Source organism: Hyla sarda, chromosome 5 (genome assembly GCF_029499605.1).
Source record: "Hyla sarda isolate aHylSar1 chromosome 5, aHylSar1.hap1, whole genome shotgun sequence".
Lineage (NCBI taxonomy): Eukaryota > Metazoa > Chordata > Amphibia > Anura > Hylidae > Hyla > Hyla sarda.
In genome coordinates this window covers 56,392,435-56,418,643 of record NC_079193.1, presented here as the reverse complement: position 1 = coordinate 56,418,643, position 26,209 = coordinate 56,392,435, and the positions used below count along the sequence as shown (strand labels likewise).

The following is a 26,209-nucleotide window of genomic DNA, read 5'->3' as shown; positions in this document are numbered from 1 at the left end:
TAACACCCAACAGGCACACCACTAGCGAGAGTATAAAAGGGAAGTCCAAGTTATCAGCTAAAAACCCCTTAACTTCCCTCCAAAAGAGGGCAACAACAGGATAGTCCCAAACAGCATGCAAAAAGGTACCTACCTCCGAGGAGCAATGAAAACACAGATCCGAAGGGGAAACACCTATATGCTTCAATTAAGCAAGGGTATAATACAGTCTAAGTACATATCCTAATTGAATCAATATATCTCTACTACTAACTACAGTGGAATAATAAGAACCCTCCACCTCCTTCCACTGACACACAGTCAAGTCTGGGATATCCATCACCCATTTATGATAAGCCTCCGAGAAAGGACTAGGCCCTAACGACTGAAGGAGAACATAGGACTGAGTAAGAGGTTTTGAAAGGTCCATGGTGCCCAGGAGAGGTTAAACTTCAGAAAATGCAGAATTAAATGTCAAGGAGCCGAATTGCGCCTGAACCACATGCCTAAGCTGAAGATACCTATAAAAGGCATTTCCAGGGATGCCATAACGTTCCTTCATGTCCTGATAAGATAAGAAAACTTGATCCTCTCCCAACAGGTGGACCACAAATTTGACTCCATGAGTCCCCCAGATGCCGGCTTCCTGTAACCCATGCAGGTGTGGAAAATGCACATTCCCCACAAGGGTAACCTGGGAGATACCAGGGGTGGCAGAAATTTTCCCGACATCACGGACCACACTTTAGCTATTGTCTGAAGGGGAAGGAGAAAAAAAGAGTGAGTATGGTACGTGTAGAGAGAGTTGGTAAGAGCTTTGTAGGAACCCATAACTGCTCCAGCTAAGGCAGTAGCAGAATTCAAAAGATCAAGGTCAATCTATCACGCTGCATAAACCAGTTGGGAGGCAAGAAAATTGTTATAGAGATCAGGGGTGGCCAGGCCGCCATGCCGTTTAGGGGCCTGGAGGAGAGCCTGACCAAGTCTGGGAGGCCTGCCCTGCCAATAGAAGGATCGCAGAGCACCACACAGCATACTAAAATATTTCTTAGGAGGAATAAGAGGAGCTACATGGAACAAATAAAGAAAGATCAATTGATGTAGATCAATTGAAGACAGGAGAGAAGCATCCGCATCCGCCAAGTACACTAAAGTATTATCAGCATACAAGGATACTTTTTCAACAATAGAATCCCTGGGAATACCACATATAGTGGGATCCATATGTATTGCCGCCACTAAAGGCTCTATCACAAGCGCAAATGGGAAAGGGGACAGCGGACATCCCTGTCTTGTCCCACGGCCTAGGTGCAGATACATCCAGATTAGTGCGAATGCGGGCTCTAGGGTTATATCACATAGCAGGCACAGAAACGAGGACCGAACCCAAGGGCTCCCAGAACCTCCCAGAGATAGGACCATACTACAGAATCAAAGGCTTTGTAGATACACTAACCGCCACTCCAGAAGGAAATCGTGCCCCCACCGCCGCAAAATTAAGTTGTAGGCGCTTAACATTTACATTGGTAGCTCTGCATGAACCAAGTTTGATCAGAATGAATGACAGAGGAAATGATGACGTGAAGGCGCGTAGCCAGTACTTTAGCTAAAATTTTTATATCAACGTTAAGGAGGGAAATAGGTCTAGAAGAATCAGGTAGCAATGGATCCTTACCAGGCTTTGGGAGCACCACAATCAAAGCCTCCCTCATAGAGTCTGGAAGAGAGTCCGCAAAAGCTATTGAGAGAAATAATCTAGGCCAACCTCTCCTCATTCATCCCGTACCAGTCACCGATCATCCCATCTAGGCCCAGGGTCTTTCCAGTAGGAAGGTCACAAGTAGCCTGGCTCACATCTTCAACTGTAAAAGGAGCATCTAATGCCTCCACCTGCGCCCAACTAAGCATGGGAAGGGACAATTGTTGTAGGAAAAACAGGATCTCCCCTGACATTGCTGAACAGGAGCAGGATATTAAGAGGCATAGAAGTCACTAAAGATGGAGTCAATCATTTGAGGGTCCGATACCACAGCCCCATCACCACCGTTGATACACGGAATAGAGGCGGTCGGCATACTAGCTCTCGCCAAATAAGCCAGCAACATCCCATTCTTGTCCCCAAACTCAAAAAGGGCCACCTCCCTATCTGACAACTGCAGCTGGACCCTGTCCCGCTGAACCACTAAAAGAGACCTCTGGGCCCTAGCCCATGCCCTCTCATTATCTGGGGAGGGATCACTGATATACTCTGCTTCCAAAGCGCTCACTTCCACCTGCAGCCCCACCTCCATAGCTGACCTAAGCTTCCACTGGCCTGCCACACCCGCTATGAAGGCACCCCGTATAGTGGCCTAATATGCCTCCCACTGAACTAAGGGATCAGGATGAGAAGCATTTTGCTCCCAATATTCAGCATGAGCTACCCCCAGCACCTCCGTCCTCAACCAACCCGGGTACATGCGCTAAAGATGGGAAGGATGACTAGGGCATAATTGAGGACTACAAGTACAGCTGAGTGGTCTGAGATCCCCCTAGTTGTGTAGGAAATATCTCTTGCCGCCTGGTGGAGATCCTGAGAAGATAGGGCAAGGTCTATGTGAGAGAAGGACCTATGGGCCGCAGAGTAAAAGGAAAATGCAGTCAAAGTCGGGTACTTCCATCTCCAGAGAATGGTCAGGCCCAGCGCCAGGCGACAGTTAGTAAAGGAAAGAGAGCCAGGGTCAGCAGCAGTGGTGCGGTCAAGCTGGGGATCTGGAGCCACATTAAAGTCACCTATAAAAAAGGACTGGGTCAGTAAGAAAAGACAACAGTTTGTCAGTAATCAGCTCCAACACAGAGATCTGAAAAGGAGGAGGCACATAAACAGAGACAAGAACAAAGGAAAAAGAACCCAGAGAACAGTGTAATACCACAAATCTCCCAAAGTGGTCACAAGCCACCTGGGAAACAACCAACGGCAAAGATTTTGTAATCAACACAGAGACACCCCTAGCATAGTTAGAGTAAGAGGCATGATAACCCCACGCTATCCAGGCCCTTTTATTGGCAAGAACCTTTTGGCCCATGATATGAGTCTCTTGCAGACATTTATTATGAGGAGACTGAGGTTTCACAAAGTCTAGCTAACAACTTTGAGAGTCCCCATCATTACAAGCAAGTAAGTGCAAAGGCAGGAAGGACCAAGGGAGGTCCAGAGCAAGGAAGGAGAGAGCACCGGGACCATACGCACCACATTCAACCAACATAAAAGCAGACAGGGCACAAACAAAAAACACAAAAACAAATTTAAGTAAGCATGAACAAAACATTCCCCAAACTTCGCTGTCTAGCACTAAACGGACAAAATAAAAACTCTATGCCCTAACACAGTGCACGGGGCGTTAGAAGAATAGCTAGTAAACAAAACAACTAACACCAGAACCCTCCCGCCACCACCCCACCTTTAACACTAAGATGGCCAGTAACTAAGGAAGATGACCCCAAGAGAATCCATAAGTAGAACCGGAACCTAGGGAGAATCACAGGCAAACTAGCTCCCTAACCTCTAACTAAGGGCAATGGAGGAGAGAACAGTCCAGTACAGGTCAGTCCGGAGGTCTAACAGATGGGGCCGCATCAACTCAGTGAACATCCTCAGTCGGAGATGTGAAGAATTTAGTGGAGGTCCCATCCACCACCCTCAGGCGAGCAGGATACAGCATCAAGTAGCGGTAGCCCTTTGCATGTAGCTTCGACCGGACCTCGGTGAACTAAACCCGCTGCTTGCGTAACTCCACGGAGAAGTCCGGATAAAAGGATACTCTGCTTCAATCACAGATGACCTCCCCCTTCATTCGGACTGCACGAAGAACAGCATCCCTGTCCCTGAAGTGGAAAAGTTTTGCCAGGAAAGGGCGCGGAGGAGCCCCGAGGGAGGAGGCCGAGCTGGTACTTTGTGGGCTCATTCAACAGAAAAATAAGGAGAGAAGGTATCCACTGGAAGAATCTCTTTCAGCCACATTTCAAGGAACATCACATGGTCATTCCCTTCCACCTTTTCAGGAAGGCCTACGAGGCGGATATTATTGCGCCGTAAGCGGTTCTCCATATCATCCATACGGCTCAAACTCCTGTCACCTGACGCTGAAGAGAAGCAACTTGATCCGTCAAAGGATGAAGCGTATCCTCCACTGTAGAGACCCTGCGCTCCACCTCCTCAGTGCGCTCATGTATCTTTTGAGTCTTATGCCTTAAGATAACAAACTCCTGTCGCAGTTCATCCACCTTGGACACCATAATCGCTTGACAGGAGGTAAAGGCAGCCAAAAGTTCAGAGAACTGTTGGTCCATTGTGGCAGCATCATATGCAGGCCTCTCAGGGGACTGTTGCTGTGGAGGAGTAGAAGACCCCTCAAACAATGACAGCGGAGGATCAGGAGAGTCGCCCATAGGATGGTTCAGATTTCTAGAGAACTGGCTCAGCGCTTTCGCCGCCTGCATAGAGACTTTAGCAGCAAGCGGGGTCTGAGCACCAGGGTCCCGATGGGATGGACCACAGGATTAAGAGGCACCCATCATCAGAGGAGGCATCCTCATCAGAAGTCGGCCAAGAGGCTGCAGCATTCAGTTTGGATTTTTTACTTCTATTGCCACCACAGCACCTCGAGCCACCCATTTCGTCCAAAGACACCGGAGAGCCTGCCGAGGACACCACCGGAGGACCACTCAGCACCGGGGACACCAGCGATGCCAATACCAGCCAGACAGGGTAAATATGAAGGGTAATTTTAGCAGGGGAAGCGGGAACCCTCACACTGTGCGGCCGCTCGCTCCGGCATCCAGGCCACGCCCCAGAGCAAATCTCTTCAAAGGAAATAAATTCTTAACCAACAAGAGGGTAGGGAATCGACCCAAGGGCAAAAAATTTTAGATTATGTGTGTCAAAGCCTGTCATTAAAGGGGTATTCCAGGATTTTTTTTATTTGACTATGCTACAGGGGCTGTAAAGTTAGTGTAGTTCATAATATAGTGTCTGTTCCTGTGTGTGACGGTTTTCTCACAATTCTTATGTGATTTTCTCCCCACTATTTATTTTTATCAGCATACAAAATGACTGTTGTCTCGGATTTTTCCCAGCTTGCCGAGACCTGACTCACTAGTCAGCTGATGACAGGGAGCCTGTCTGCTTCAATGGGTGGAGCGATCGCTTGGTGGGAGAGAGATCAACTGCAACTAATGCAACAACTGTAGGCACCCTGATTGAAAACTACAGGTCTTTTGCTTCAATGGGTGGGGTGGCTGATGTGTGGGAGGGAGGAAAATGGAATTGTGGGATTTGTAGTCAAAAAAAGAAAAGTCAAACAGGAAGTACAAGTTCACAAAAAGCTAGCCACAGTGTTATGGTAATCTCATAACATAGCCATTTAGCCCCAAAACAAACGAAGATCCTTCCTTAGCATGTCCATTACTGTCTGCCAGGTACGTACTAAAATCACCTTATGGGGGATAACCCCTTTAATATGAGGCCCATTTTGTTTTTTGCCATGGGTCTCCCCCCAGATCCTTTGTACTTTGTACACCACCTTCATTTTAGAGTAAATACCTCTCTGGATATTTTCAAGAAAAAATTTACCTCTCTTTGTTTTATGGCCGATGACACCAAATGAGCAATGGAAACTGCATGCCGACAATCAAAAGGCTTTTTTTTTTTTACTGCCGATCGCTTCCTGACATAGTTCAATCAATATATAAGGACAACAAAAAAGCGAAAGGCATAATAACATGGCCAATTGTAAATATAGCTTACAAATAAACTAGCAACTATAATTGGAGAACACAATACAGATTCAGTATACAATATGCTGAATGATTCTACAGATTGTACATTGATTTTCTAAGGTAACATATAAGTAATGTTTTTTAGTTTTTCTTTTTGCTATTAAGATTGTGATTGTGAAAGACAAGGAAATGAATCATGACAAATGTTGCTAGTAATTTTTTTTTTTTTTGTCTTTTATCATTATATCGGTGTACTTTTATATCTGGCAGTCTTTGTGTGCACAGTGGGGCCCGTGGTTTGTCGGCTATCTTTCTCAGGTTAATTATCTGCCCAATCTTATAGAACACAGAAAAAGACATATATTGTCCCATGCTGCAATAAAAGAAAAATCACAGTACTATTCATGACAATGAGGCAAAGAGGCATTTAGACAGTAGGACCTTGATCACTGTGACCAGTGGTGTATGTAAGAAAAGGGGCCATAACAAAGACTACCTCCTCTTGTGGCATCTGATTTCCCTGCAGAAAGGTCTGGTGTTTATTTCCATTGCTTTCCACAATGTATAAATCAATACTCCCATTCCCTTGTTTTTGACAATGCAGTTCCCTGGGGAGAGAAATCCTGCACAATTTCTTACCAGTAGCAAAAGGTATGTAATCAATCAGGGCTGAATCCTCTCTTTTTGAGGGTTCTATAGCAGCCGATGCTTTGTCGCTATGGTAATTTGAGGTATCCCAGTGCGGAACACACTTGACCACCTGCCCTGTTAGGTGGATGTCCCTTTTTGTGTCTGCTCCAACCTACGGCTCAGGTTTACATGTCATATGTTTTGTAATTTATTGTTATGTGTTTGCTACTGTTAAATGAACTCATATGTTCCATTGCCAGGAAAGTGTTAACTGTAACTGTGAAGGAGGATGCATAGGGGATCACATGTGCACTTTGGCCAATCACTTTGCCCTGCTCCCTCGGGGTCTGTCTAGATGGGGAGGAGTTAGTTAGTTTGTAGTAGTGTGGGTCTGGAGAGGAGAGTGAGTGGAGGTCCAGTCCAGACCTCTGCTGTGGGAACTGTACCTCACCATATGAGCACAAGCCTAAGAGACCCAGTTGCTGCAAGATTCCAGTTTCTGAGTGACATCACCCATTACCAGGATCGCGCTGATCAGGTCATCCATCAGTCAAGTCAGCTTTGGGGAGAAGTGCCATGAGAGCAGACCAGCCCCATAAACAAGGAAGAGAATAACATGAGTGAAAGCCTGTGGCAGCTCCGGTCTATACAGATCTACCCTGGCGGTAAGCCCTTACACTGGATTCTACAAGTGAAGTGGCGAGATTTAGGAATTGTCAGCTCCAAAGTCAAGTCAAGCTTTATCTAAGTCAGGTCCCAGTCAGCCAGTCTGTCCACATCAAGTTCAGGCCAGTCCAAGTTATAACTATGTTGAGAAGGGCTACAATTCCCTAAGTGCCAAGAAAGCAACTGTGGTTTCCTATAGCATCCTTCAGGGTAAATCGCGTTAAAACTGAACTGTACCTGTTAAATCCCCTGTCTGTGATTTCTGAAGTAAAGTTGAAAAGTGGTTTCCCTAACCTTGAATTCGTGGTATTCCTTACCCAACGCTTGGCACCGACAACCACTTCATCCTTGGACTGTGGGGTGGGTTAACACTCATGGTGTCATAAACACTCAACCAGGTCATTTCATCCATAGTCCTGCGTGTCTCTGATAAATTCAGTCTTATTGTGAATTTCTCTGAAAAATGTCTCTATTTATGTCTTTCAGCATTTCTGTCCTCAGTCAATCAGGTTAAGACAAGTGTGGTAGCCCTTGGGTGGTGTATGGTAGTGGTGGTATGGTATCGGTATATGAGGGGTTAATGTTAACCTTATAGTTCGTGACGCCAGGCTGAGGGCTGGTATGCTGAGGTAATGCTCCGGCCTATCGCCGCCCTTCCCAGTAATGATAGGTGCATGAAATAACTGAAGGTCCATAAGGAGATTGAACTTGAACTTGAACAACTTTACTTAAGTGCTTGCGATACATCCAAGGCACAGTAACACTCTCATACAAACAGTCCTTATATCGATCAATGACTGACAGTTGTTGCGGACCATGAGCTATTTAGAAAGTATCTGAATTTAGGGTAGATATTTGCAGATCCGTCCTGATTTAGGGGTTATATTAGGTCCGGTGATGCTGCAGAGTGTCTGAGGATTGATACACTCTCTATTCTGAATTACTCAGCCATTTCCGCAAGGCTCGGGCCTAACTCACTGCGATAGTTGCTGCGCAGATCCTTCTCGTTTGACAGCCCAGGAACAAGAGAGAGAAAACATGGCCGCCGCTCCCTTATATGGGCAGGGGGCGGGGTGAATCCGATTGGTCCGAACATCTGTCATTCACCATTACACAGAGTAATGGGATTGCATATGTCACCGGGCCTCCAAAGGTCCTTAAGCAGAATACCATAGAGTTTACCTAGTCACGTGATCCGCAGGTCCTGAAACACTATGGAACTGGTAATTAACCATTTATTTACATATATTACTATATTTACATCACCCTTACATAAATTACTAGGCTATTAGTTGGAATAGAGGCGACAAGGGGTAGGCTACACAACAGGGATCCCTACGTCCTAGGGACTCTGGCTATGGGGACCCACACATACATAGGTACCGTATAAGATGCAGTACCGGGACACCACACAAGTCTTCCTCCACCCTAGGCCCCTGGGACAGAGAGGGGTCCAGCCTAAGTTAATTTTGGTCGGTTTTAGCTAGCAGTGAGGTAACTTCTCCAGCTGCAGTGTCCTACTCTCATACCTTTAATGAGATTAGGCCCCCAAGTAACGTTCCCAAGCTCCAGTGTTAGCTGGAGTTCTTCCTCATGGATCCCTCTGCCAAGATGAAGTCAAGTCATCATCTAAGCGATGCTTTAGGGACATTATAATGTCTGACGGGCCCTATAGCAAATTGGATCAAGGTGTGGGAATCCTCAGGGCTACATCTATTGCTGGGACAGGCTCTGTCTGATGCCCTCAAGTAAGTGGTATACAGGCTTACACCCAATAAAACATAGGTGAGGAAGAAGGACCTTTCAAGTTTCCTTGGACTGCCCCTATGAAGACTCATGTGGTAAGTGCGATAAACTGAACTCCATCATATAAGAATCCAGATTATGTCTGCCATTCCCAGTTTATTACTGTCAGTCATCTCCATTCAAAGCCAGTCATCATCAGTCAAGTATGTTCACTTCAATTGGAGTTGTGGTAAGTGAACTTTGTCTACAAGACTACCACCACCAAAATCACCATACATACATGTTAGCACCACACTCCTGGCATCACAAACTGACCACCAGAAAGCCGTGTATCCTAGCACACTAGTCTACATTGACCTTTATCCTCCACCTATCACTGGTAGGCAAAGTGAGTTACCTCCGCCTAAAAAAATATTTTGCTCCAAACTCAGGCAAGAATAATCTAAACAATGGGGAGGGAATTTATGAAGAACCTAAACTTTTTTTTTCCAGTTTTTCTTAAAAAGTTGGCAAGGCTTAATGGAAAAGTAGGCATGGCCTAATCAGACACAACATTTACTACTATATACTTTAGAGAGCTAGTGCAGAATTTTACTAATGACCAGCATGTGAGACACAGGTCTTATGTGAGACACGTGTCAATACTGTATGGAAAACCACTCTAGTAGGCATCATTGAAGAGGGCAACCCCAACCAATGGGCAGCCAATGATGGCCACTAAAATAATCCTTAAATGCCCCTACATATTTTTACCAGCCAGTGCTGGTTTTCTCAAGGGAAAAAATGGCTTAATTGAGTAAATCAAAACTGATTAACTCAATTAAGAATATTTAAAATCCCAATTACGAATTACCAGTCAGGTAGGGACAACCACATTCGTCCTTTGAAAAGTGGAATCCATTATTTAAATACAGCAATTTGTGCTCAGTTATTTTCATCTAAAATAAAAGTAGTTTGAGGATCTGAACCATTCAATTGTGACAAATATGCAAACATAGAAGGGGCAAATACTTTATCATAGCACTGTATGTTGTAAGAGAAATAACATCATATTTATTATCAGCATAATACAGTATATTGGACTCGGAGGGACTTCTTTGTTTACTATAAAGCCATTATGAGGTCTGATATGGTCAATGAACAAAATGTAGCCTTTGGGTAAGTGGTTTCTAATACAATATCTCTATGAACGTCACTTACCGTCCTTGCTGAAGAAATGTCTCAGCACTAAAGGGCAGGTCTGAGTGACCGTTTCTCCAAATTTAGCTTGGTCCCAACACGTTATGTTATCCCAAACTCCCAAACACCCTATAAACAAAAGATAAAGGAGATTATTAAGGTTGTCATTTATGTATTACACTGCAGGTCTTATTCCCAGGGCTGTGCTATTGAGTTCACATATATTGACATATAGGTATAAAACACTGATGAACTGTTATGTATCAGAGGGGTTGTAAATCAATGTAATCTGAATTGACTGCAGAAAATTGCCTGGCTGTTATAACATTACAATGCTAAATGGAATGCCACAGACAAAAATATAACCCACCAGAGACATGTTACATTTGGTAATGAAAGATTATCCATTGATATTGGGGGCTCTTTGGTTGATAATGTGGGCCCTGTGATTGATAATGGGGGCTCTGTGGTTGGTAATGGGGGCTCTGCCATTGATATTGGGGGCTCTTTGGTTGATGATGTGGGCCCTGTGATTGATAATGGGGGCTCTGTCATTGATATTGGGGGCTCTTTGGTTGATAATGTGGGCCCTGTGATTGATAATGGGGGCTCTGTCATTGATATTGGGGGCTCTGTGGTTGGTAATATGGGCCATGTGATTGATACTGGGGGCTCTGTGGTTGGTAATATGGGCCCTGTGATTGATACTGGTGGCTCTGTGGTTGGTAATATGGGCCCTGTGATTGATAATGGGGGCTCTGCTGTTGATATTGGGGGCAGTGTGGTTCCTAATATGGGCCCTTTGATTGATAATGGGCGCTCTGCGGTTGGTAATATGGGCTCTGTGTTTGATAATGGGGGCTCTATTATGGATATTGGGGGCTCTGTGGTAGGTAACATGGGCCCTGTGATTGATAATGTGGGCTCTGTGGTTGGTAATATGGGTCCTGTGATTGATAATGGGGGCTCTGTTGTTGATATTGGGGGCTCTGTGGTTGATAATATGGGCCCTGTGATTGATAATGGGGGCTCTGTGGTTGTTAATATGGGCCCTGTGATTGATAATGGGGGCTCTGTCATTGATACTGTTGGCTCTGTGGTTGGTAATGGGGGTCCTGTGATTGATAATGGGAGCTCGGCAGAATGTCCACCATGGAAATTTCACTGTGTGAACAGAGGAATCCCATGAAACACAGAGAAAGATTCTGTTTGGAAATTTCACTGTACGAGCAAGGCCTTAATATCAGGGCCGGACTGGCCATCGGGCAGAACGGACATTTACCTGGTGGGCCGGGCCATCTACCTGCCCTGTCGCGATATACCTGCTTTCTGCACTACACCGGCCACAGCTAGAAAATGTGACAGAGGATGACTGATGGGAGGGGTGCGGAGGAAAAGGGGGGCAGAAAAGTGTGAAGGAGGATGACTGGGGGGTCTTGGGTGAGGATGAGTCTTTGGGGGGGAAGAAAAGTGTGACGAAGGATGACTAAATGGGGGGGGGGGGTGGGGGTGTGGAGAAGAAGGAAGCTGTGAGGGCCTGAAAAATGTGAAGGAGGATGACTGAGGGGTCTTGGGGTGGAGAAGGGATCTGGGGGGGGGGGTCAGAAAAGTGTGAAGGAGGATGACTGGGGGATCTTGGGGGAGGATGAGGGGGGGCAGAAAAGTGTGAAGGAGGAGGAATGATGGGAGGGGGGCAGAGGAGAAGGGCTGGGGGGGCAAAAAATGTGAACGAGGATGACTGAGGGGTTTTGGGAGGGAGGTATCTTGAGGTAGGGGCAGAAAATTGTGAAGGAGGATAACTGAGGGGTCTTGGGAAAGCGGTCTGAGGGTTAGTGTTGAGCGGCATAGGCCATATTGGAATTCGCGATATTTCGCGAATAAATGGACGAATATTCGTCATATATTCGCTAAATTCGCATATTCGTAATATTGGCATTATATTTTTGCATATGCAAAAATTCGCATATGCGAAAATGTGCATATGCCAAAAATTTGCATAAACTAAAAATCGCATATGCGAAAATTAGCATATGCGAAAATTAGCATAAGCGAAAATTCGTACGCCAGTCTCACACAGTAGTAATAGAGCCTTCTTTACACCACACAAGCTGGAAGCAGAGAGGGATGATCACCGTGATGTGTACTGTGAAAAAAAAAATAAACGAATATTAGTAATTACGAATATATAGTGCTATATTCGCAAATATTCGCGAATATTCGTGAACATGCAATATTCGCGAATAAAATTTGCATTGCGAATATTCGCAAGCAACACTACTGAGGGTGCAGAAAAGTAAAGGAGGATGACTTAGGGGTCTTGGGAGGGGGGCCGAAAAGTGTGAAAGAGGATTGAAGGGGGTGTCTGAGGAGAAGGGGGCTGGGAGGGTAGAAAAGTGTGAAGAAGGCTAACTGAGGGGTCTTGGGGGGGGGGGGGGAGAAGTCTGTGGGACTTAGGGGTCTAAAGGAAGAGGGGAAAGATGGGTCTAAATGAGTACTAAGGGGTCTGGGGGGACTTGGGTCTCATTCACACTGGAGACAGTCTGTCGGCAGAAATCTACTTGCAGCAGAATCCCATTGTTTTCAATGGGATTCTGCTGCACTGTGCATAGTGCAAAATCATCACAGGGGAATGGACATCTGCCCAAAGAATGAACGTGTTCATTCTTTGGGCGGAATTCCACTGGACTGCATTACCATCTATAATTTAACCCTTAACTACCCCCATTTGTGAGGGTCTGGGTTATATGATAGTTAAATAAATCCTTACCTACACCCTTATATAAAAGATGGGTTTTTGTTTCAAGTCCCATGCAAGTATATGGGACTTCCAGTACTTTACTCCACAAGCTCCGCTCTGCATCTCCTGGTGAATGTGTCAGTCCGGCTTTTAATCCACACCCCATCTCACAAAGACATGCCCACTGTTTAAGCCCCACCCCTTTTTTTCTCTACCCTTTTTGTGCATCGGTCTGGCATGCAAATCACGCCCAGTCCCACAAAGCCATGTCCCCTTCTATTTTCAGCTTACAATATCTTCATCACAAATCAGTCCCACCTGAGGACAGGATATGAGGATGGGACATGAAGACGGGATATGAGGACAGCATATGAGGACGGGATATGAGGTTGGGATTTGAGGACAGGATATGAGGACGGTATATGAGGTCGGGATATGAGGTCGGGATATGAGGACAGGATATGAGGACAGGATATGAGGACAGCAAATGAGGACGGGATATGAGGTCGGGATATGCGGATGGTGTATGAGGTCGGGATATGAGGGAGGGATATGAGGTTGGGATATGAGGATGGGACATGAGGTCGGGATATGAGGACAGAATATGAGGTCGAGATATGAGGTCGAGATATGAGGAAGGGATATGAGGTGGGGATATGAGGACAGGATATGAGGACAGCATATGAGGACGGGATATGAGATTGGGATATGAGGACAGTATATGAGGTCAGTGTAGGAGGTCGGGATATGAGGGTGGAATATGAGGACAGGATATGAGGACGGGATATGAGGTTGAGATATGAGGACGGGATATGAGGAAGGCATATGAGGTCGGGATATGGGGATGGGATGTGGGGTCAGGCTATGAGGACAAGATATGAGGACAGGATATATGGTCGAGATATGAGGACGGGATATGAGGTCGGGATATGAGGATGGGATATGAGGTCGGGATATGAAGACGGCGTATGAGGACGGGATATGAGGTCAAGATAGGAGGACGGGATAGGAGGTTGGGATATGAGGATGGGATCTGAGTTTGAGATATGAGGTCAGGATAGGAGGATGGCATATGAGGATGGGATATGAGGTCAGGATATGAGGTCGGGATATGAGGACAGGATATGAGGACAGCATATGAGGATGGGATATGAGGTCGGGATATGAGGATGGTGTATGAGGGCGGGATATGAGGTCGGGATATGAGGTCAGGATATGAGGATGGGACATGAGGTCAGGACATGAGGACAGGATATTAGTACAGGATATGAGGTCGAGATATGAGATTGAGATATGAGGAAGGGATATGAGGTGGGGATATGAGGACAGGATATGAGGACAGCATATGAGGACGGGATATGAGGTTGGGATATGGGGACAGTATATGAGGTCAGTGTATGAGGTCGGGATATGAGGGCGGAATATGAGGACGGGATATGAGGACGGGATATGAGGTCGAGATATGAGGACGGGATATGAGGAAGGCATATGAGGTCTGGATATGGGGACGGGATGTGGGGTCAGGCTATGAGGACTAGATATGAGGACAGGATATGAGGTCGAGATATGAGGACGGGATATGAGGTCGGGATATGAGGATGGGATATGAGGTCGGGATATGAAGACGGTGTATGAGGACGGGATATGAGGTCAAGATAGGAGGACGGGATAGGAGGTTGGGATATGAGGATGGGATCTGAGTTTGAGATATGAGGTCAGGATAGGAGGACGGCATATGAGGATGGGATATGAGGACAGGATATGAGGTCGAGATATGAGGAAGGGATATGAGGACGGGATGGGAGGTTGGGATAGGAGGTCGGGATATGAGGTCGAGATATGAGGACGGATATGAAGTCAAAAGCTTCCTCCTTTGTTGATTTTCCTCCCCAGCAAGGACTAGGAAGGAAAAACCGGGCAACACCGGGTACTCAGCTAGTACCTTTAATAAAATGTATCATGTGATTGTTACCCAGGAGGTATCAGTGACCAGCTGACCACAAGGGTGACCTAAGGGCTCCCTGCTAGTCTCCCCATATAACCCCTCCATGGAGTTAGTTTCTCTCTCTTGTTGCTAAGGTCCAGTGCAGTCAAGCTGTCTCAGTGTGTGTGTCCAGAGCATTGGAGGCCTGAAGCCCAGTCTGCAGCCACAGTCAAGTGCAAGTAAGCTAAACCTGAAATAATTGTCAGTCACCAGTCATGTCAAGTCGTCTGTCTAGTCAACGTGGCTTGCACTATAATACTCAGTCCTACTAAAAGTCCCAGCAAGCCTGCAAGGTCTCTGAGTCACTGGTCCTCTCCTTGGGCACTAGCTGCACTGTATAGACTTTACCAACTGTCTACCCTCAGTAAAGCTACCGTTGTCCGTAACTTGGCGTAAGAGGCTTTATTGCCACCGTGCCTAGCCCAGGATCCAGCGGTATACCTTTGGGTGGTTATAGGCTAAACCACGCCCTGGTGTCACGAATACAAGGGGTTAATGCCATCTGCCCCTAGGGTAATTCCATCTGCCCTGCATCTCACACCCCGCCATAAAACACAGTTATAATGATTATTGTCTTTATACAAAGGATGAGCATGAGGAACCAATGACGTCCGGTGTCAGACTTTGCAAAAAGAGATGTAACTGGAAGAAGTCCTGACGTCTGGACCAGATGAAGAAGAAAAGGAACAACAACAGAGAAGATGCCACCTGTGAGTTATTATAGCATTATGTATTCTGCCTGACTGTCCCATCACTGCTGAGGTCACTTATCATTTCTGCAGTGATGATGGATGAAACTATACACTGTGTTTCTCCAACTGTTATAAAACTACAACTCCCATCATGCCTGAAACTCTGCAGGCATTATGGGAGTCGTAGCTTTGCAACAGCTGGAGAGCCACTTCAGCCGTGGTGATTTTAGACTATGCAGTCCATTTTATTTTGGTGGGGGTTCGACTGCCGGGACTCACACCTAAAAAAAAATGGTCTGTATAGTCTAATAGGCCCAGGCCTATTTTTGGTCCCAGTCTGGCCCTGCTTATAAAGACTGTCAAGTGTCAAGGGGTTATACTAAAAATTAAAAAAAATAAACTCTTATCCATTTTATATTTCCCCCTGCTTCTTCTTGACCATGGTTTTGCATGGATCTGTACACAGTTTAGGTTAAGATAAGGAACAAGTAGCACAACCCATTGTACATTTTAGGTTTTCTCCGCCATGTCAACAGTCATTGTGTTAATCTGGGATTATTTAACATAAATTTTAAGAATTGAGCAAAGCATTGAAAGGAAATATAAGCACAATACTACACATGGGACAAGAGAACAAAGTAAGGGAAAGCACATTGATCATTCTTCTTGCTCATACGCAGATTTGGACACCGGCCTAGTTTATTTTATAGGCTAAATGGCTGGGTTCATATTTCACTGTGGTGACTTTTTACCTCCTTCCATCTATCTGAAGGGGAAAACATTTCATAAACCTGCAATTCACCGTGCACTATTAACCACATCAGCAGGTAAGGATTGGCTTTACAACATTGTAAGGGAATCAGATTTGTCACAATTATGGATCTATTTGCACCAAAAAAATGTGCACATATGCTGGGGGGGGGCTGGGGGGCGGCTTCGTACCACTGTGATCTTCCCCCGGTATCCAGAATAGGGCCCAACTCCTCTCCCCACACCGGGCCCCACCACTGTGACGTCCTGCCTAGTCAGGGCTTGGCTGAGTGGTCCATCACTACGAAGAACAGTTTGTCTTGGAAAATGGGGTCCAAAGCACCCTGAGTTAGGAGACTGGTCCTGTTCTGAAGATCATGTGGGGTCCCAGTCATCTGATCCCCCCCTTTCATTCAGACACTTATCTGAAGGGGATATGTTTCTACAAACTGAAGTTCTCCTTTAAGGCTTATGGGGGAGAAGGAGTGGGGCAGTTGCCAATAGCAACAAATCAGATTGCTTCTTTCATTTTCCAGAGGCTTTTTTTAAAAGCAATCTGATTGGTTTCTATGGACAACTCCACTACTCTTTCTCTTCACAGGTTTTAATAAGCCTCCCTATTCTGTGTATATTCATACATTTGATTCAAGAAAATGGATGTTCTATGGAATAAATTATCTAAATTAGTTAATATAAGTTACTGTAATATATTTCAAACCAATAGAATGCATTTTCTATTCCTTCTCTGCGTATCATTCACTTTACATTCACTGTCCCACACGTTGACAAAGGTGCCAACATTTAGGAGGAGGTAACTGCAATCTTTGACTCCTCAGGCATTGTTCTGTACACTGTGTTCACAGTTAAGGACTATATGGGCACAGTATACTATACTGGCAGGGCAGGGTCTCAGGGGGCACATCCGCAGCGTATTTTACTCTGAGGATGCGCCAACGGCAGTCAGAGAGGGACTGCAGAGCATGTTCACTTTGCATTCCCTCTCTGACTGCTGTCGGCGCATCCACTAGTACAGTGGATCTAAACCAGTGTGGCTTCAGCTGTTGCAAAACTACAACTCCCAGCATGCCCAGACAGCCTTTGGCTGTTTCGATCTATGTGGGCAAGGTATGAAACTATTTTGGTAATGTATAATAGTGAAAAAAATATGTCACTGATGTTATTTGCACTATGTAACCCAACAGTGCATGTCATTAACTTGGCAAAGAGTATACCATCTGTGCACTGTATGCAGTAAGGTTTTAAACATTGCTTGCCAGAATGGGTAAGGAAGGTCATGCACTAGTGCAGTGTTTTCCAACCAGTGTGCCTCTAGCTGTTGAAAAACTACAAAGGCTAACCAGGCATGCTGGAAGTTGTAGTTATGCAACAGCTGGAGGCACACTTATGCAACAGCTGGAAGCACACTTATGCAACAGCTGGAGGCATGCTGTTTGGAAAACACTGCTGGTCCTTACTCATTCTGGGATCAAGCTCTAAGCAGTGGAATAAATAAAAACAAAGTATAATAAAAAAATTTTTTATTAACTTAAAAAAAAAAAACTGTGTTTGCATTTCATTAAAGCCTAGTGCAGTGTTACCCTACCATTGTGCCTCCAACTGTTGCAAAATTACAACTCCTAGCATGCCCGGACAGCCTTAGGCTGTCCGGGCATGCTGGGAGTTGTAGTTTTGCAACAGCTGAAAGGATCCTGGTTGGGAAAAACTGTTTTAGGGTGGGTTCACACCACATTTTGGCAATACAGTTTCCGTATCAGATTTTTGGATGAAAAACGGATTCCTCAAAACTGAACTAAACTGTATCAAAACGTGTGTACAAATTTTAACCCATATACAGTTGAAAACCGTATACGGTTTAACCCCTTAAGGACCCATGATGTACGCGTACGTCATGAGTCCCGGTCCTGCGATATAACACGGGGTCACAGGGCGACCCCGCATTATATCCCGGCGGGCCCGGCGTCATAGTGACGCCGGGACCCGCCGCTAATAGCGCGCGGCACCGATTGTGGTGCCGTGCACTATTAACCCTATAGCCGCACGCTCAAAGCTGAGCCGCGCGGCTAAAAACTAAAGTGAAAGTGCCTGGCTAGCTCAGGGAGCTGTTCGGGATCGCCGCGGCATCCCGAACAGCTGTAGCACAGGAGGAGGTCTCTTACCTTCTCCTGTGCTGTCCGATCGACGATTGAATGCTTCAAGCCTGAGATCCAGGCTTGAGCAATCAATCGCCGAAAACACTGATTGATCCATTCCTATGGAGATGCATCAATCAGTGTAAAAGATCAGTTAATGCAATGTTATAGCCCCCTATAGGAGCTATAATATTGCATAAGAAAAGTGTAAAAAAATCATTAACCCTTTCAATTATCCCTTCCCCTAATAAAAGTTTGAATCACCCGGCATTTCCAAGAATAAAAAAAACACAGTGTAAATAAAAATAAACATATGTGGTATCGCCGCGTGCGGAATTGTCCGAATTATAAAAATATACTGCTTTTTAAACCGCACGTTCAATGGCGTACGCGCAAAAAAATCCAAAATAGCGCATTTTTTATCACTTTTTATACCACAAAAAAGTTAATAAAAAGTGATCAAAAAGTCTGATCAGAACAATAATGAGCAATAATAAAAAAAATTAGCCCTCATAACGCCCTGAACACAGAAAAATAAAAAAGTTATAGGGGTCAGAAGATGACCATTTTAAACGTATAAATTTTGCTGCATGTATTCATGATTTTTTTCTGAAGTGATACAAAATCAAACCTATATAAGTAGGGTATCATTTTAACCGTATGGACCTACAGAATAAAGATAAGGTGTCATTTTTGCCGAAAAATGTACTGCGTAAAAACGGAAGCCCCCAAAACTTACAAAATAGTGTTTTTTCATCAATTTTGTCGCACATTGATTTTTTTTCCCGTTTCACCGTAGATTTTTGGGTAAAATGACTAATGTCATTACAAAGTAGAATTAGTGACGCAAAAAATAAGCCATCATATAGAATTTTAGGTGAAAATTTTAGAGTTATGATTTTTCAAAGTTAAGGAGGAAAAATTGAAAATGAAAAAACGGAAAAAGCCTGGGTCCTTAAAGGGTTAAAAAATTATGTCCGGTTGCATCCGTTTTTTAAGAAAAAAAACTTATATGTTTTTAACTTTTCATTCCATTGTGAATAAAGTTTTACTTATTTGATTGAAATTCCAAGTAAAAATCTGTGCAAAGTAAAAAACCGTATGGTGCAAACCGGATGGAACCATACGCACAAATGCTCCTGTACGGTTCCCATTGACCACCTTTTTTTTTTTTTAACGTATACGGTTCCAATGCAGTTTTTCACCCAGACCAAAAACCGTGGTAGGCTACGATTTTGGGTACGGAAAGAAAAAATGGACAAAGCTGTACAAGATGCAAAACGGACACAACCAGATGGTTTGGCATACGGTTTTCAATGGAGAGTCAATGCATACAGTTTTCAAAACAGTTCCAGACGGCTTTCAAATTTAAAACGTATACGGGAACTGTGTTGCAAAAATGTGGTGTGAATCCACCCTTAGTTAAATTCCTACACTATATACCCCAAAGAAAAGATACTAGTACAAAAATATCGATAGAAAATGTAACAATACAATCTTTATTGACACAAAATACATACCGTATATACTCGAGTATAAGCCGAGTTTTTCAGCACGATTTTTCGTGCTGAAAACACCCCCCTCGGCTTATACTCGAGTGAACTCCCCCACCCGCAGTGGTCTTCAACCTGCGGACTTCCAGAGGTTTCAAAACTACATCTCCCAGCAAGCCCGGGCAGCCATCGGCTGTCCGGGCTTGCTGGGAGTTGTAGTTTTGAAACCTCCGGAGGTCCGCAGGTTGAAGACCACTGCGGCCTTCAACATCATCCAGCCCCCTCTCACCCCCTTTAGTTCTGAGTACTCACCTCCGCTCGGCGCTGGTCCGGTCCTGCAGGGCTGTCCGGAGAGGAGGTGGTCCGGTGGGATAGTGGTTCCGGGCTGCTATCTTCACCGGGGAGGCCTCTTCTAAGCGCTTCGGGCCAGGCCTCAGAATAGTCACGTTACCGTGACAACGACGCAGAGGTGCGTTCATTGCCAACGTACTTCTGCGTCATTGTCAAGGCAACGCCTCTATTCCGGGCCGGAAGCGCGGAGAAGAGGCGCCCCCGGTGAAGATAGCAGCCCGGACCACCTCCTCACCGGACCACCTCCTCTCCGGACAGCCCTGCAGGACCGGACCAGCGCCGAGCGGAGGTGAGTACTCAGAACTAAAGGGGGGGAGAGGGGGCTGGATGATGTTGAAGGCCGCAGTGGTCTTCAACCTGCGGACCTCCGGAGGTTTCAAAACTACAACTCCCAGCAAGCCCGGACAGCCGATGGCTGCCCGGGCTTGCTGGGAGTTGTAGTTTTGAAACCTCTGGAGGTCCGCAGGTTGAAGACCACTGAGGGCGAATGATGAGAAGAGGATGATGAAGGGGGGGGGGGGTGTGGGGATGATGAAGGGGGGTGGGGATGATGAAGGGGGGGGTGTGGGATGATTACAAGGGGATGATGAAGGGGGGATGTGTGGGATGATAAGGGGATGATGAAGGGGGGATGTGCGGGATGATAAGGGGATGATGAAGGGGGGATGTGTGGGATGATGACAAGGGGATGATGAAGGGGGGATGTGTGGGATGATAAGGGGATGATGAAGGGGGGATGTGTGGGATGATGACAAGGGGATGATGAAGGGGGGATGTGTGGGATGATAACAAGGGGATGATGATGAGGATGTTAATGACGGGTCTGGATGATGACAGGGGGGGATGAGGTATTTCCCACCCTAGGCTTATACTCGAGTCAATAACTTTTCCTGGGATTTTGGGTTGAAATTAGGGGTCTCGGCTTATACTCGGGTCGGCTTATACTCGAGTATATACAGTACATTAAAAAACATGTAAAATGAGTGATGGCACAAAAAATGATAACACCATTAAAGGGCATGTACCTGGGACCATAAATATATTAAAGTATATATAGGTATAAGCAAGCTGATACAATAATACAATTACACCGTATATATGCCTTGAGGTAGTATAATATTAGTAAAGTGCATAGGCAAAGTAACATCCAGTATGAAACAAGCATGACAGATCTTACCCAGGGACATGCCACCCCTACATATGTTTCGCTCCGTCGAGCTTCCCGACACTGCAAAAACAACCCCTGTATACAATTTTTGTCGCTATGTCAAGTAACAGATCCCAAAGCGGTACTGTATGTAAACGTACCTCTGAATGCAGGGTGTGGCGGCTTACTCAACTTTGCCAGACATTTCCTTTGCTCATCCTTAATTTCCAGCTGCAGCTTACATTCTGGGTGAAAACCATGTACCTTAAGACAAAAAGAGAACTATAAGATTCTCTACTGATGGAGAATGTAGAATCCATTGTGAAACACTGACAAATGTAGTCATGCGCGTAATGCAATGTACAATGCTTTCTATGCATCTGTAATGACGGCACCTGGCCTGGCTGTGCATGCTGCGCTCTGGTCAGTTAGGAGATACAGGCCTGGGTCACTATTTGATTCCTCCTCAGCCTTCTGGATCTTGCTCTTGATTTGCTTGTTTTGTTTTTTATTTACTTCTCTCTTTAGTCCTGCCTGTTTCAGTTCTGACTTGTTAGTTTTAGCTGTGGCTTTGCAGTTTTTACCCGTTTATCTTGTTTGTAGCCTTGTCCTGTCTGTCTTGTGATCCATGTGCTGTTGGTCAGTTTTATCCTGTCTAGTTTGTATATGTTACCTGAACCTGTATCCTGACGTGTATTGTACTCCACCTCGGTATAGGTCCTGAGCTATTACTTTCTGCTTTGCCTGTAGCCTTGTGTGTAGTTATTCTGCTTTTCCTTTTTTAATGTGAACCTGTATTCTGACATGTTTGTGTTTTGTGCTACTCCTTGGTATAGGTTCTGATCGTTTGCTTTTTGTTTTGCCCCTAGCCCGGCGCCTTGTATTTCTGTGCTTACTTTTGTGTGATCCTATGCCAATGTTTCCTGATCTGTATATTGTCCTGACTTCTATTACTAGCTTACTCTCCTTTGTTGCTGGTAAACCTGCCACCATATCTTTCTGGAAACCTGTTAGTCAGTACTCTCATACCTGCCATTATAACTTCCTGATAACCTGTTTGTTACCACTTTGCATTCCTGCCGTTATATATTCCTTGGTACCCTGTTTGTTTGTTCTTGTTTGTTTACCCTTCATATCCTGACCCGTTTTCCTGACCTCCTTAAGTTCTGTTTATTAATTTGACTATTGTTTCTCCTGCACCATATATAATGCAGGTACCGGGGTCCAGTTGTGGATCCGCTGTCTAGGACCTATATGTAAGTAGGATAAGGATAGGAGAAAACGACCCCTGCAACAGGCGCTCAGGATCCCAGAGGAAGTAGTCACACTCAGGTTATAAAGTGGCAAAGTGCAGCAACTTAATTTGATGTACAGCGATAAAACAATGACGCGTTTCGGGGTGAATCTGTCATCTCTCACACCACATGCACACTCCCCTCCACAATGGCGATGATCACTCACTTGCTCCAATACAAGTGAGTGATCGTCGCCATAAGGGAGTGGAGTGTGCATGTGGTGTGAGAGATGACAGATTCACCCCGAAACGCGTAATTTTTTTATTGCTGTACATCAAATAAAGTTGCTGCACTTTGCCACTTTATGACCTGAGTGTGACTACTTCCTCTGGGATCCTGAGCGCCTGTTGCCAAGGTCGTTTTCTCCTATCCTTATCCAGTTTATCTACAGGACACCATCTGGTTGCACTTGGGACCTTTGGACTGCACAGATCCACACCATCTTTACTAACCCCCTACGGGGTGATACGCATATTTCCTATATGCTCAAGGTGAGCGGCTAATTTATAAAGCCTTCAAGAACCCCCTCCCGCATGGGAAAATCCCACCTCTGTATCCAGGGTAACGCACGAGGCGCTGCCCTCTGGTCTTTTTCTTCTTTTACTTTTCTACTATATGGAAGTGGGCAGGAAAAAAAAGTGATATGGGGCTGCATGCCCTGCCTGACGTGATATTCACGGCTACAATTCTGACACAATATCATTCTTGTTACAATGTGTTAGGAGCTCCTGTGTCCTTCATCTATTAAAATTATCTTCATTTTCTGGTCAAATTCCAAATTTGTAAGTGAAGTCAGGACCATGTGCACGTTTTCTACACTTTGTTGTGGAAACACTGCGAGGCTTTCAAAGAGCTCAGAGGAGCTCAGCTTACTTTCATCTTGTTATTTCAGACAGGTCCATACTGATAAATGGCTGATGGAAATAATCAAGAAACAAGGCACAAAGGAACAGGGAACACTGGAGATTTATATCTGAAGAGTGTAAAAAAAACTAAAATAAAACACACGGAAATGAAATAGGGCTGTAGATTTACAGATTTTCATTGCATACAAAAGGAGACACAATCAGTGCCTGAGAGAAGACAGATGGTGCCATGCCAATTTGGAGTCACTGTACCAAATAATCTAATGGGGATCCATATGTAGTGAAAATGTATCAATGTTATATTACATTGTTGCTTAACATTTGAAAAAATATTCATTTGATACATTGTTTAACTATTCTAATATTATATCATATGTAACTAATATATAAACTTTGAGACAACCAAAATGAAGGGGGGTGGTCCTGTCAAAAAATAAAGGGGTGGGGCACATTGTCAAAACTCCCACAACATTTATGTGTATGGGATAAATGGGAGAGATAGTTGTTATTCGACTGACAGCTATTGCAGGTATATCTTTATATATATCTTTACTCTAAGTTAGAATACACGTACAATGCCAAGTGTAAACAACAATGCAATTCAGCAGAAAGTTTTACAGACTCTTAATCAACAGGGTCATCTGCTACATGTAGAGGTGTCTGGCAGCAGCTTTCCTTATTTAGAACATGTGCATTCAACTTTGATTCTGGCAAATTATTGATCATCTGTGTTACACATTGCGCTCCGGCCGCATGCGCTGCCCGTGAGCGCATTGTTTCCCCTGTTGCCGGCGGGGCTGGGATTCGCATCGCGGGACGCGCTCGCATGCGAATCCCAGCCCATCACTTACCACGGTCCTCTGTTGCCTCCTCCACTGTTTCTCAGCTCCTGCGCACATGTCCCTGTCTCCTAGGGCGCATGTGCGCCGGAGCTCTGAATTTTAAAGGACCTGACACTATTCTATAAGTCCCTGCACCTCCCACTCTTCCATGCCGTATCTTCAGTGCCCCTAGCCTGAGATCAAGCATTCCCTATTGTCTGTTTGCCTTGCCCATGTTTTTTGACCCTTCTGCTACATTATTTGACTACGCACCTTTGCCACCTGCCTTGACCTTCCGCTAAATCCCACTGCGCCTCTGCCTCATCCTTCTGTACCTCGTCTTGCCCAGTTACCTGTGTGGTCAAGTCGTATTGGGGGTAGCGACCTGGGTGTCGCCTGCCACAGCAAGCCCATCCTGCCTTCCGGCGGGCTCTGGTGAAGACCAGCGGCACCTTATACTCCGCTCCCCGATACGGTCCGAGTCATCTGCCGCACATGTTATAGGATCCACATCTAGCAGCGTTACAATTTGGCAATGATTATTGGACTGTATACCCATTTACTCCTTGTCTTCTGATTTTGTATATATGGCTTTTGACCTCTGGACTGTACTGTTTATTCCTCGCTACATCCATTCTATCTATCTACATTCTGTCAAGTGCTATTATTTAATCTATGCACTTTGCAAATGCAATCTGACTACCTGGCAGCCAAGTCTGCCAATAATCTTTCACCAAGAACGTCACCATATGGGAGGAAATTCTGGTGCACGTTTTAATGCGTCCTTCAGGATCAGACCCAGGGAGCCATTACATTTAGTAAATCTCTGTTCATTTTGGGCTAAATAGTCAGGTGGACGGTCTTACTAACTGACAGCTTTCTATATGCGGACACATACAAAGTTAGCTGTCAATCACTGAGTAGGACTGCCAACTTGAATGATCACATGAATAAAGTACAAGTTATCCTGGAACTTTTCCCCAAAAAACTATATATCATCTATATAACACACTGCCCACAGATTGGACTGCATTTTTAACATGATAGGTTGAGTAATCCATTATTGTATTTGGGTATTTATACATTAAAGTGTACTCGTCGTTAGTAATATATAATGTAGATAATACCATTATATGCATATTTGTAAAGTACTTGCTTGAAAAATTTTATTTTTATTTTAATATAATTTTATTATTACATTTTTTGTGTCCTCACAGAGACACACAGGCAATAGCTGCAGGGACAAAAAATATAATTTATTTTTTATTAATTACAAATATACATATAATTAGTGTTGCTAGCGAATATTCGCAATTCAAATTTTAATCACAAATATTGCATATTCGCGAATTCATGAATATTGTGAATATAGCACTATATATTCGCAATTACAAATATTCGCTTTTTTTTGTTTCTCAGTACACATCACAGTGATCTCTGATCATCCCTCTCTGCTCTTCGCATATGCGCATATTTGCGAATTGAGCCCTCCCTTCTTTAATGGGATATGGAACTAATGGGCTACACTAGTGCATTAACTCTGTGATTTTTTTTACCTGTTGAAAGCAATAGACCCATTGTGGTCTATGGGGATCTCATGGTATGTAAAACTGTAAGATAAGCAGGAGGGTCTAAGCAGAACAGTGTATGGGAGACTGTGTGGTGGTTTGAGTCCTGGGGTGGGACAGAGTGTTACAGTGTTGTGGTTTAACTTTTTTTTTACTTGTGATTGACAAATGTAGGTCAATTGGTAATTAAGACATTTTTCACAAGGCCTCTGCTAAATGAAAGGAGAGATCTGATTGGTTGCTATGGGCAACTGAGCAACTTTTTCAGGAAAGTAAAGTTAAACTACAACACTGTAACACTCTGTCCCACCCCAGGACACAAACCATCGCACAGTCTCCCATCCACAGTACTGCCAAGATCCTCCTGCTTATCTTACAGTTTTACATACCAAGAGATC

The 26,209-nt window shown here is 44.8% G+C and overlaps 1 protein-coding gene across 2 annotated transcripts in view; it reads right to left on the bottom strand.

The window, feature by feature from the left end:
- VIPR2 (vasoactive intestinal peptide receptor 2) overlaps window positions 1-26,209 on the bottom strand; it is a 165,904-nt gene that overhangs the window by 124,212 nt on the left and 15,483 nt on the right. The window contains exons 2-4 of one of the 2 annotated variants that reach the window (XM_056519545.1): window positions 21,423-21,525; window positions 21,292-21,342; window positions 9,979-10,086 (exon numbers count right to left, since the gene is read on the bottom strand). In XM_056519545.1, coding sequence (XP_056375520.1) covers window positions 9,979-10,086; window positions 21,292-21,342; window positions 21,423-21,525 — 262 coding nt within the window. The remainder of the gene's footprint in view (window positions 1-9,978; window positions 10,087-21,291; window positions 21,343-21,422; window positions 21,526-26,209) is intronic. The other variant, XM_056519547.1, reaches the window with a different exon arrangement.